The sequence below is a fragment of the Chiloscyllium plagiosum genome, chromosome 6 (genome assembly GCF_004010195.1).
Source record: "Chiloscyllium plagiosum isolate BGI_BamShark_2017 chromosome 6, ASM401019v2, whole genome shotgun sequence".
In the NCBI taxonomy this organism is placed as follows: domain Eukaryota; kingdom Metazoa; phylum Chordata; class Chondrichthyes; order Orectolobiformes; family Hemiscylliidae; genus Chiloscyllium; species Chiloscyllium plagiosum.
In genome coordinates, this window is record NC_057715.1 from 28,737,512 (window position 1) to 28,750,421 (window position 12,910).

General features: G+C 37.5%; 2 protein-coding genes across 12 annotated transcripts in view; both read left to right on the forward strand.

Moving 5' to 3' along the window:
• scel (sciellin) overlaps window positions 1-9,509 on the forward strand; it is a 76,914-nt gene extending 67,405 nt beyond the window's left edge. For all 11 annotated transcript variants that reach the window (XM_043691428.1, XM_043691424.1, XM_043691422.1 and 8 more), the window contains 3 exons: window positions 2,353-2,461; window positions 3,561-3,663; window positions 7,525-9,509. In XM_043691428.1, the coding sequence (XP_043547363.1) occupies window positions 2,353-2,461; window positions 3,561-3,663; window positions 7,525-7,541 (229 nt within the window). In that variant the 3' untranslated portion in view covers window positions 7,542-9,509. The remainder of the gene's footprint in view (window positions 1-2,352; window positions 2,462-3,560; window positions 3,664-7,524) is intronic.
• A 2,119-nt stretch (window positions 9,510-11,628) lies between these two features.
• slain1a (SLAIN motif family, member 1a) overlaps window positions 11,629-12,910 on the forward strand; it is a 127,262-nt gene continuing 125,980 nt past the window's right edge. Inside the window, exon 1 of the mRNA XM_043692680.1 lies at window positions 11,629-11,655. Coding sequence (XP_043548615.1) covers window positions 11,629-11,655 — 27 coding nt within the window. The remainder of the gene's footprint in view (window positions 11,656-12,910) is intronic.

The following is a 12,910-nucleotide window of genomic DNA, read 5'->3' on the forward strand; positions in this document are numbered from 1 at the left end:
TACCTATACCTCTCCAAATATCATCGACTGTATCTGTTACACCCGGTGTGGCCTCCTCTACATTGGGGAGACAGAACGCCTTCTTGTGGATCATTTCAGAAAACATTTCTGGGACACCTGCACCCACCAAACCCACTGCCCCTCAACTCCCCCTCCTACTCCATCAAGGACATGCCAGTCCTGGACCTCCTCCACCACCAAACCATTACCACCCAATGCTTGGAGGAGGAACGCCTCATATTTCGCCTTGGGACCCTGTAACCACACAAGATAAATGTGGATTTCAACAGCTTCCTCATTTCCCCTCACTCCACATTATCCTAGTCCCAAGCCTCCAACTCAGCACCGCCCTCCTGACCCATCCATCACTCCACCCTCTGACCTATCATCTTCTTCCTCACCTTCATCCAACTATTGCTTTTCCCTCTACCTTCCCCACAACCCCACCCCCTCCCATTTATCTCTCAGCCCCAACCCACAAGTCTCATTCCTGATGAAGGGCTTATGCCCGAAACGTCGATTCTTCTGCTCCTCAGATGCTGCCCGACCTGCAGTGCTTTTCCAGCACTACATTCTCAACTCTGAGCTCCGGCATCTGCAGTCCTCACTTTCTTCGAGTTGTATTCTCAGGCAGGATGTAACCTAAATGAGGTTTTGTGGCATAAGGGCTGGTGTCACTGTCTCTGAGTCAGAACCTGATCACAGTGACTGGTGGAATTTAAATTCACTTAATAAATCTGGAATTGCAAACTGGTCTCTGTAATAATAATCACAGCAACTATCATCAGTTGTTATAAAATTCCACTTGATTTACTGTTTTCCTTCAGTGAATGAAATTTGCCATTCTTACCCAGTCTGGCCTGTATGTGATACCAGGTCCACAACAATGTGGCTGACTCTTAACTGTGTTCTGAAATGGTGGAGCAAGCCGCAGAGATCAAGGGCAATAAGGGACAGACAACAAAAACTCTGTCAGTGATGCCAAAATCAGATGAAAAAGTAAATTTTAAAATGTCAAGTGATATCATTTTTATTAAAATTATTGGTAAGATACAAAAGTGTTTCAAATTCTGAATAACATTTCATAATATCTATAACTATTAGTGTTTCAGAAAGGTGGTAAAATTCCATGGAAGGGCTCGACATGTTCATTAAATGAGTTTCTTTGGCCTCTTATTTTCTGGATTTCTACTTCTCTTTCTTTGATGCCTGAAATGCAACTTACAATGGACAGTGTTGGCTTTGGTTCAGAAAAAAGCAAACTTACTAAGCATGATTTCACATTATTATGAGTTTTTTCTTTTGTTCTTTTACTGTTATTTGTCACAGTTTCTGCCTGGACTTCCAGCTTAAATAGGAAACTGTCTGAAGTTAGATTTAAGTTCATGCCCAGGTAATGAAGTAGGTGGTGCCCATTTTTTTAATATTCAGTTTCGACAAAACAGGTTCATAGTTTCTTGAAAGTGGAGTTGCAGTTAGATAGGATAGTGAAGAAAGCGTTTGGTATGTTTTTCTTTATTGGTCAGTGCATTGAGTTGGGAGGTCATGTTGTGGTTGTACAGAACATAGGTAGGCTACTTTTGGAATACTGGTGTCAATTCTGGTCTCACTCCAACAGGAAAGACGTTGTGAACTTAAGGGGTTCAGAAAAAAATTACAAAGATGTTGCTGGGGTTGGAGGGTTTGATAGAGGAAGAGGCTCAATAGACTGGGCCTGTTTTCCCTGGGTTGTCGGAGGTTGAAAGGTGACCTAATAAATGTTTATAAGACCATGAGGGACATGGATTCAGTAAATATATAAGGACTTTTCCCTTGGTGAGGGAGTCCAGAACTAGAGGGCATAAGTTTAGGGTAAGAAGGAAAAGATATAAAAGGGATCCAAGGGCAACTTTTTCACACACAGGGTGGTGCGTGTATGGAATAAACTGCCAGAGGAAGTGGTGGAGGCTGGTACAATTCCAGCAGTTAAAAGGCATCTGGATGGATATTTGAATAGGAAGGATTTAGAGGAATATGGGCCAAATGCTGGCAAATGGGACGAGATTAGTTTAGAATATCTGGTTGGCACAGATGAGTTGGATGAAGGGTCTGTTTCTGTTTGTACATCTCTATGACTAAAACAAGGTGATGTTTGTTTTTTTTGCCCTATATGTCAAAATGTGCTATGATACTGGAACAACAGAAGTGATCAGAAACAAAAAGATCATCATTTGCCTTTTATTTCCTTCATGTTTCTTTCACTGGTATGCTTCTCCTGGAGCAGGTAGCTCAATTGAGTGCTAGGGCAGGCAATCACGATGCTTTTTTAGTATGTTCTCAGTAATTTTGAAGAAATATTTGTTTGGTTTGCAGGAGATCCTCGGATAAAAATAAGTGCAGCCAGTGCTACAAACCCATCGAACACGGTGCTAGAATGATCTTGGAAGATCTGAACATTAATTGCCATGCAGCGTGCTTTAAGGTATAAGTTGTAGAGTAACAAAACTACTTAATCTAGATCATTGCACTGCAATAGCTAACATTAAAAAATACTACAATGTGCTTCTTCCATATTGTTTACATCATTTAAGATTTTTAAATTTAACCTATTTTTCTAATCAACTTATTCAGAAGTATTATTACATACCTCTAGTGCAGATGGGACTTGAATCTGGGTCTCTTGGTCGAGATAGGAATACTACCACTGCACCACAAAAGGGTCCCTCTGTCATTTAAAAAAAATGTATTTTCCCAATCAATCTATTCAGAGATATTATTACACACCTCTCTGAAGCATGTGGGACTTGAATCCAGGTCTCTCGGAACACTACCACTTGCCCACAAAAGAGCCCTTATATGTCATTTGCTAAGCAGTGTGGTTAATGGTTTCTACATTTTCCCTCTCACCCTGTGGGGAAACAGGGGATATCCATTTAGAAAAAAGCCATCCATCATCAATTTATTTAACATCATAAAATCATCATGTGCTGAGTTGAAGGCCCTTGTGCATTCTCTGACACACTGCACAATTTTGACTTCAGCTGGTGACTGGAGGCAGAATTCAATCTGGAATCAAAATGAACCTCTCTCTGTCAATTTAGCCATCTGTATGAAAGATTTACTAGCCAAGCATACATTGCTCACAATTAGAACATACAATGCGTTTTTTCAAAAATATTCTTGACAATAAAGGAGAAAACAAGCCAGATATTCTCTGACACCTTCCTGATCACTTCTCAAAGGATTGAGCTGGGATTTACCCATATCTGCTAATCTATAAAATCTCCTCCCAGCTATGAAGTACTAGTTGATCTCAGGTCTTTCTATTTAGACTGGCCCTCTCCCCTTCCCTCTCCCCAGTGTATGTGAGCATTGGCTCAATGGGATAAGTTTTTAGATGTTGCAAATAAATAACTGTGCTCCAGAACTGCATGAGCTGTAAGTGATACTATCTATATCCAGCCTGTGCTTCACAAAACCAAAATTATGCTCTTATTTAATTTGGCTTAGCTATAATGTTCTAGTTCATTGTAAGCAGTTTACACAAAGTAAAAATTATGATGATGCTTTTCTTATTGCAGTGCCAAATTTGCCACACCTCTCTTGAAAACCTGAGTGCTGGTGACAACTTCTGGGTTCACCAACGTGTTGTGCACTGTGAGAGATGCTATGATAACGTACAGGGTAAGTGGCAGTGTTAATTGTGTTTAATAAAACAATTCATTGAATGGCCTCCCATGGCCTAGAACCCTGTCACCATGCTCCCTCCATTGGTTACCTCATGCAACCATTGTCAGTGCAATTGGTCAATAATGACAGACGCAGTGCTAACCCACGTGTTTTTCATTATTAAAATCTCAGAAAAAAATCCAGCAGTTATCGTACAGTCTGTAGAAATAGGGCACTATCGCAAATCAGAACAATGCAGAGAAAGCAAAAAAGAAGAACTTGCATAGGAATAGGAGAAGATTATTCCACCCATCATGAAAATAAGATCATCACTGATCCATATAAACTTTTACTTGCCCTGTGTCTTTTACAAGACAAACATATTTAAATGGGCAGTCAATTTCCACTACCAAGTTCCTATAAATAACAATGGGATGATAACCAGGTAAAATGTTTTATTGAGGGATAAATATTGGATGACACACCAACAAAAACTCCCTTTCTATTCATCAATACAGTGCCATGAGATATTTTATATCTATTTGTGAGGTTTAGATTAGTTATCAGTATAACATTCATTGAAAACAGACATATCTGACCATCATGTGGTGCACATATGGAATGAGCTGCCAGACAAAGTGGTGGAGGCTGGTACAATTATAGCATTTAAAAGGCAGCTGGATGGGTATATGAATAGGAAGGGCTGAGAAGGATACGGACTAAGTGCTGGTAAATGGGATTACATTAGGTTAGAGTATCTGTTCGGCATGGACGTGTCGGACCGAAGGGTCTGTTTCCGTGTTGTACATCTCCTTGACTCTTTCTAACATTTGCGACACTGTAGGACTGCAACTGCTGTTATTGACAGGTTGCTCTGAAGGTGGTCGTGTCCGGTGACTGATGTGTATAGGTAGTAGGATGTGTATAGGTAGTAGGTAGTAGGATGCAATGAAACCTTGCAGAAACACAACCAAACAGAGTGGCTGACTCCAACAATTAGCAAGGTTGTTCCCTAACACTAACCCAAATCGAGAAGTGGACACAAAGAATAAGATGTGGCAATTAACTTGAGATCTATGAACCTGGGATAGACTTTTGACGGCGGTGGAAAACTGGCCTTATTTTTCTGCCACAGGGCATTCATTTCATAGATACTTGTATTCCATCATAGTTGAACTTCAAATTGAACATTTAAGGAGAAATACCTCTGTATCTTAACGTACAGTCACGGGAGAAAGAACAACATTACACCATTCTTTAATAAAGGCAGAGGTTGCATCCTTTTAAACTTTTGGATTGTTCATTCAATGTTCAGAATTAGGTATATGGCTGGCACAGACATGAACTACACACATTGCTTAATATGCATTGTCCATTAAAATCTTTATTTTAAGAAAGGAAATAAAATCAGCACTTGACTAGGGACTCCTGTTGTGCTGTAGGAACAGTCAAAAAATTCTTTGCAGTACCATTCATACTCATGTTACTTGTATCAAACTCATTGTCCTAATTAGAAAAGGAAAAACTATGAAAGCTAAATACACCCTTGCTTTGTCTGATTTGTTAAAAATTTCAGAGCCACGGTTTTGGTTCTCTTAGTTAAAAAATATTAAAACTATTCCAGGAACTGGGCAAATTTAACTGCATTGCCACATTCTATATCCAATATTATTCAAGGCTGGAATTCTATAGTTGTAATTGTATTGCTGACTGCTGCATGCAGAAACACTGAAATAATAGTGACTGCTTATGATAAAAAGATTTTAAACTAACCTAGTCCTATGATAATTTTTGCAGCTGAATACAACAAGAGGCCACACGTTTTGTGGAATAACTTTTGACTTGATTTTTTTTTCACATTTTATCTTATTAAAACCAAGACCTATTTCATAGTGTCCTATATCCACTCACTGGAGGAGTCTTAAACAGTGTAAACGAGGGACAATGATTTGCTCTTTCATTTCGTGTCTCTCCCTACCTATATTTCCATGAAAATGGGAAGAGGTGTAAAATGAGCTGCTGATTTGCCATCTGTTTATGCCATAGTACAAAATCAATTTCCTTGTGAACCCTGATGATTCTGTCTTCAGTAATGCTGAAAAGAGAGATATTTTATACTTGTCTGGATAATTCACAAGAAATACCAAAGTAAAGGGAAATAACACTTTTATCCTTTGAGATACGACTCTTTTCTTTTGCAGTCAGAAAAAAAAAACACTTGTGCATTCACTTGCCTGTTTCAATTCAACAAAATAGGTGTCAGCCATTCTCTAGTTAATTTTCCAGGACAATACCTTGACCAAACAGTCTCTTTCTGCCAAACAGTCAGTACTCTGCTCTCATACAATAAAAATGTTATTTTTCCTTTATCTTTGCTGTTTCTTTCAAATTGGCCTGATGTGTGCAAGATGGAGAGCTTCAATAAAATGTGTTTATTCTTTAGGCCTCAAGTTGTGTACTATAAAGTGACAATTTGTCTTCTGTCTTTGCTTCCTCTTGCAATCTTCAAGCACTTAAAATTCAATTTTGCTCCAATGAACCATTTCCATGCTAATTTTTCCTTATTTGTTTCCCTTCTTCACCTCTTGGTTATTTTACATATTAAGTATCCTAGCTCTAGACAAGCACTTCTTTAAAAGTGGAAGCATGATTCAAGCCTTTTTATGAAAAGTAGCCCAGTTTTCAATTACTATTTATTTTATGTAACGTGTATCAAGTTGTAAAAAGTATATGGATCGTTGGCATGGATATTGCAGTCAGAAAGACACTCAAAGGATCCAGTAATCTCTGGTGTGGAGTTGTCCTTTCTCTTTGAGTTTGAATCTTGAGTCAGATCAAGTGAATCTCCAGGTGTTTAACAACAGCGATGTCACTAAGTTGATTGAGCAACTAATTGCAATTAAGCGTTTTTCACAGACAGCAAGCTTGGAGGAGGTGAAACGTACTGATTATCTCTCACTTTGCAATAGCATTTTATAGAGTGATGTAAATAATTATGACATGCATATAAGATTAAGATAGTTAAATTATAATAAACTTGAAAGCATATAAAATTTATTGAAGATATGCAAATTTTTCACAGTGGCGAATCTCGACACTCCATAAATATAAAATTAGACTTTCAAGGCCAGAGAGATTTTTCAGAAATAATTATCACCTTAGTGCATGTTAAAAATCTAGTTATACTTCATTCAATAGGCTCTAACATATTCACGGGATTCAATAGTGAAACTATGAGTACAAAATGGCAAGATCTCTTCAGCTATTTCTAATAGATTAGAATCTATATAGCATTAATTTTAAAAGGGGAAGTCCAAAATCCCAAAAAGCAATTTCTTGATTTTTGTGTTTAACTATGCATGCGCTGACTCCAGAAGTTACAATCAGTTTTGATATAATATCATGATTTGGAGATGCCGGTCTTGGACTGGGGTGTACAAAGTTAAAAATTACACAACACCAGGTTATAGTGCTTCCAATTAAACCTGTTGGACTATAATGTGACAGTTCCATTCTCGTGTGATCTCGCATTATAAGAAAATTGCACAATTGCCACTCCATTTAAATTAATGGGGCTGGAATTGCATTATAGCCAATACAGGTAAGGAAAATTTGCATTCTACAAGTAACAGTCTAAATTTTTCAATTGTGTTAAGGCCAATTCGCGTTATAGCAGAATCGACTGTATTATCTTTGTCAAGTATGACAGTAAATGCTGATTGCCATCACTGACACTGCATAATCCAAGCTGTTGTGTTCATCCCTTACTGTGACATGTTTTATTGTCTGATTGCAAAATACATGTGTATGCAGTAGTGCATGATGGAACATCGTAATCTCTTTCAAGTCTGAAAAACATTTCTTCTTTTTTTGCAGCACAACTGTCATACTAAATTGATACATGGACGAGTTTACCAGTGTTTCAACTACTACAATTTCAGATTTTTTCGGATTAAGAGGATATATTTACACTGCTTTGTGAATTTTAGAAAAATCTCTTAAACAATTTATCATTCCCTTTTTTCATTGTAATTTCTGGACTTTATTTCGAAATAATGGAATACAGTTTCATTAGTACTCTTTATATATGCGTTATATTTTCGGGGGCAAATTGCTACAAAATGCCTGCATCAATGGAAGTGAAATCACTGCTTTAAGAACAGCCATGAAATAACTGTTCCATTTGATAAGTATATCGGTGTTCCAGGATCAAATGTGATTTCTTCCTCAAAATGATGCTCGCCAGCCTCTGCTATTGCAAACGGATAACTATTTTATTTTCTAAGCATTGTGTTCTACCTGTATCTAGAAAGTAGTATCTGTTGCCCAAATTATAAAAGATTTACAGATGAGGTGTCGAAGTAGAATGACATGTATTATTAGAACTGAAATCTTCTATCTGTTACCTGTCTTGCAAAAACAGATTCAGTTTTTCAAGGCAGAATTACATGACTTGAGAATGTAACAGATGCAATATGTCAAAAGGGCAGCCTATATATTATTGAGGGTTGAGGCCTGTTCATCTCTGCACAATCCAATTAGGCAATATGTGAGTTACATTTTTTTTGAATTTGAAGAACTGAGGTAAATGGTATTGTGGGACAAAATCTCCTTCATAGTATTACCATTGCTTTGGTTATGTGAACACCACCCTAATCATCATGAGAAGATTGCATGTTTAAGGGCTGGCACTGTTATAAATTCAATATTTTGTTTCTGAAATTTAACTCTTGGCTTTCAGGTAAACTTGAGATTTGCAAAATTCTTAAGTGTAATTTGGAAAAAAAAAGTGAGTTCTTTAAAATCAAGGGTTAGAAATTTGAAAGGAACACTTAAGCTAAGCTCTCTTTTATATAATTTCTGTAGTAAATTCTGCTTTTAGGGAGGTTTACATTTCTATATAGTAAAGAAAATCTCTAAATGATATTAGTATTTTATTTCAATTATTATTGATATCTATGTAACAATCTGGGTCAGATTTTCCTTTTGCAGTGATAGTCTTACAGCTGATTGTACTGATGGAAGCTGCTGACAAGATCATTCAAATAAGCTGTCCATTGGCATGACACATTGTGGTGACATTTCCACCATGTAATTTATAAATGTCATTCTGTTTGCAGAACCACTCCTGCGGTACCAGCTTAAACATAATTTAGCTAAAAAATCACATTGTTTATGCTTGTTTTTGCTCTTGGTAGCAACAAACAAAATGAATAAATATTAATTTTGCATCTTCTAACACCACATCTAAATGCTGCAAACAAGAGAGTCTGGCCCATTTGTATTTGACACTTTTTACATATAGCTTAGATTTCAATGAACAAAAATTATGGTTTGAACCAATTGAGAATTAAACAGAAAGCAGAATCAGTGGATCCATCAATTCTATCTTTAGAATTCTTGAAGATCACACATATCACATCATCTATAAAAGTAGTCTTTTATATTCACTGGAGAACTAACTTGTGAAACTCAATTAGTTTTTATTACTTTGTTGACCAACAGACTTCACAATTGCATCAGGAATGTAGGATGAAATAGAGGACTCTAACTTTACTAAAATTCTTGAAAGCTCAATCTGCCTAATTCAAAACCCCTTGTAATTGACAGTAAATATAAATTTAAACAAAAATTCAGTGGTGAGAATAAACACATTAGCAGGAACAATGCTTTGGTGGATCAAACTATCATTTGTCAGAAAGTTCTCATTCTAAATGAAATCTATCTGTCAGGAATGTGTTAACTAAAATGATGTGCTACATACTAATGCAGGAATATTTAGCAAGGAAAAATGTTGGTACAGTGCTATTTTGTTAATGAACTCTAATGTTGCATTAATAAAAAAGAAAGAACTGACCAAATTAAGTAAATACTGTTGTCCTTTAATGATGTGCTTGTTCCATTTCTTACTTGGAAATCACTTTTGATTTTTTTCTTTCATTTATAAATTTTATTTGACCCAGCCTTTCTATTATAATTTTAGTCATACATACAAAACTTATTAGACCAATGGGCAATTTTACATTTGGCTATGTTTACTTCAATTTCTCTTCTCTTTTATTCAGCAAGCTGTACTTTTTAACAAATATTTCCATACTGATCCATTGGCTATAAAAATATTAAATGGAATTTTGGCAAAACTTTTACTCCATGGTCTAATAGGGGAACAAAATTTGCCCCACTATTCTGAAATCTTGGTCTTCTCCACTGGGGCAATTACATTTCTAAACATTTAATTCTGAAGAGATCAAGTTCCTTTTAAATCTAACCAGTGCCTATTATTTCTTCCCAATGACATCTCCAGACCCAGCCATCCATTATCAATTCTTGCCCTCACTTTAGGAGTAGAACTGAAAGGAATGTACTCCATACTTAGAAATGTAATTTCCTGTGTCAAAGAAATTGATTGACAGTAATCAACACCTATCACGTAAACACTGCAGCCTGTAATCCTGTAGATTGTAGTACATAAGTCAGTTTTTGCAGTCTCACAAAGATGAAGGCAGACTTGCACAGAATTCAAATTGTGAATTGTTGGTCTGGATGGTTGCCATTTTCCAATGTAAAAATGGTGATTCATATTAAATCAATGTGGCACACTGAAATGATTAATTGTATGCAGATAGAAATGGATTAATTGTATGAAGATAAACTCTAACCACAATCAAAGCATTTTAAAATCATTGGATTAATTACTTTTGGTACCCAGTACAAATAGATCAAATAAGTTATTTTGCCAGTAGCACCATAAAGATCCCACTCTGATTCAGATGTGATGCTCTGATTTTCAGAATTATCCCCCTCCCCTACAGTGAGACACCTTCATTCGTTGAGTTGGATATTCCGTGGTTTTGTATAATCTGATGACACTTTGCGAACTTCCTACAATTTGCTAGTGAAGTCATAAAAACCATTAGCAGGGCACACACATTTCCACTCTTTCTGAAGGTTTCTTCTTAAATAACCATCACCCATTCCACTCGGCACCCACATGATCCTTGAATGGCTTGTTGAGGTGCGTATCAAAAGGTTGAACTATGGATGTTAAACTTCCTTGTATAACCGCATTATGGGTTCTATGTTTTCATAGACACCTGTTGAACTCATTGGTATATGGGATCTGAATATGACTAATATTAATAAGCTGCATTCTTTACTTAGGCCATCCAGCCACCTATTCAACACATCATCAATTCATAAATTCATTTTATTCTATTCATTCAGCCCTTGATATGGATGCACTCAAAAACTCCAGGAAAAATATAGAATTTCTACAGAGTTTACATTTGAAAATTATGATAGACATTATTCCATTCATGGACATTACACCCATGTTGCTGACGTGACATGATGGATACTTATTTTTCTGCTGTTTGATGATGAATCATTGGAAGTGGTCATTTTAACACCAGGGTCACTTGGTAATTTCTGAGCCTTTTGCCATAACACTAGATTGCTTTGTAGCATAAACCGACTACAACATTAAATAGCCTGAACACAGCTTTTAATCTGTCCCACTTAAATGTTTATATATACACATTACATTCCATATGAGAATGTAATCATTCTGATGATTTTCGAGCACTCATTCTGATACATATTTCTCTAGATCATTGGCTGGTCCCTGTTCCTGTGATGCATTTGGTTTAGGATTTTTCTTCAAAGTGGAGTCCTTCTTTTTCCATACACACAGAATTCCTGCACTAGTTAGGTTAGCAAATCGTAGGATATTGAGTTGGAAAGCGGCTTTGAAATTAATTCATTTTATTGGAGGATCCTTTTCTGTTTGTCACTCATGGTGCCATGCATGCTCTGGTCCCTGTGAGTGTGCCTGAAAACCTCACTCGCCTTCTTCACAACACTGCCTGCTGCTTGAACCCATGCACTGACCTACAGTAAAACTAAGGAAAACACATTTCTTTTGTCAAACATTGAAGTACAGCATTGCAGGACTGCCAAGAGGTATCATATATGCCAAGTATGGTCAAAAGCATGACTTTTGGAACTGTAAGAAAATAAGAACATGAGAAATAAGAGCAAGATTAGGCGATTTGGCACATTGAGTTGTTCCACTAGTCAACAGAATCATCGCTAACCCACCAGTCCCTCATAACCTTCTTCTCCCTGTCAATCAAAAATCTGTCTAACTCGGCCTTCAATATATTCAATGCAAGTCTCCACTGCTCACTGGGGAGAGAATTCCAAGTGCAAATGACCCTTGAGAAAGATAAATAAAATCTTCTCATTTCTTGTTTATTTTAAACTGTGTCCGCCAGTTTTGGATTCCCCACAAGAGTAAGCGGCCTCCCAGTATTTATCCTGTGAAGCCCTTCTCAGAAGTTTATATATTATAATAAGATCACCTCTCAGTTTTTAAAATTCCAATAGCTATAGGCGAAATCTGCTCAATGTTTCTTCATACAATCATCCTTTCATTCCAAGGATCAGCTTAATGAACCTATTTTGAACTGCTTCCAACCCAAGTAATTCCACCCGTCCCCAACTTAAGGAGAATAAAACTGCAGGCAGCATATGGGTTGTGGTCTCTGTACAGTTGCAGCAAATGACAACAGGACTTTCACACTCCATCTCCTTTGCAATAAAGGCCAACATTCAGTTTAATGTCTGTATTACTGCAATTTATTACACAATTTACACAAAATGATTTGGATGTGAATATAGGAGGTTTGTTAGTAAGTTTGCAGATGACACCAAAATTGATGGTGTAGTAGAAAGCCAAGAAGATAACCTCAGAGTAGAACAGGACCTTGATCAGCTGGGCAAACGGGCCAAGGAGTGGCAGATGGAGTTTAATTTGGATAAATGTGAGGTGCTGCATTTTGGATAGTCAAACCAGGGCAGGACTTATACACTTAATGGTAAGGTCCTGGCGGTGTGGCCGAACAAAGAGATCTTGGGGTGCAGGTTCATTGTTCCTTGAAAGTGGAGTCGCAGGTAAACAGAGTAATGAAGAAGGCATTTGGTAGACTTGCCTTGCCGGGACATTAACCGCCTCAACCTGTCGACCCCCCTCCCCCACTCCAACCTCTCACCCTCACAACGCGCAGCCCTCCACTCCCTCTGCTCCAATCCTGACCTCACCATCAAGCCAGCGGACAAAGGGGGCACAGTGGTAGTCTGGCGCACTGACCTCTACATCGCTGAAGCCAAACGCCAACTCGAGGACACCTCTTCCTACCGCCCCCTTGACCATGACCCCACCCCCCATCACCAAACCATCATCTCCCAGACCATACAGAAC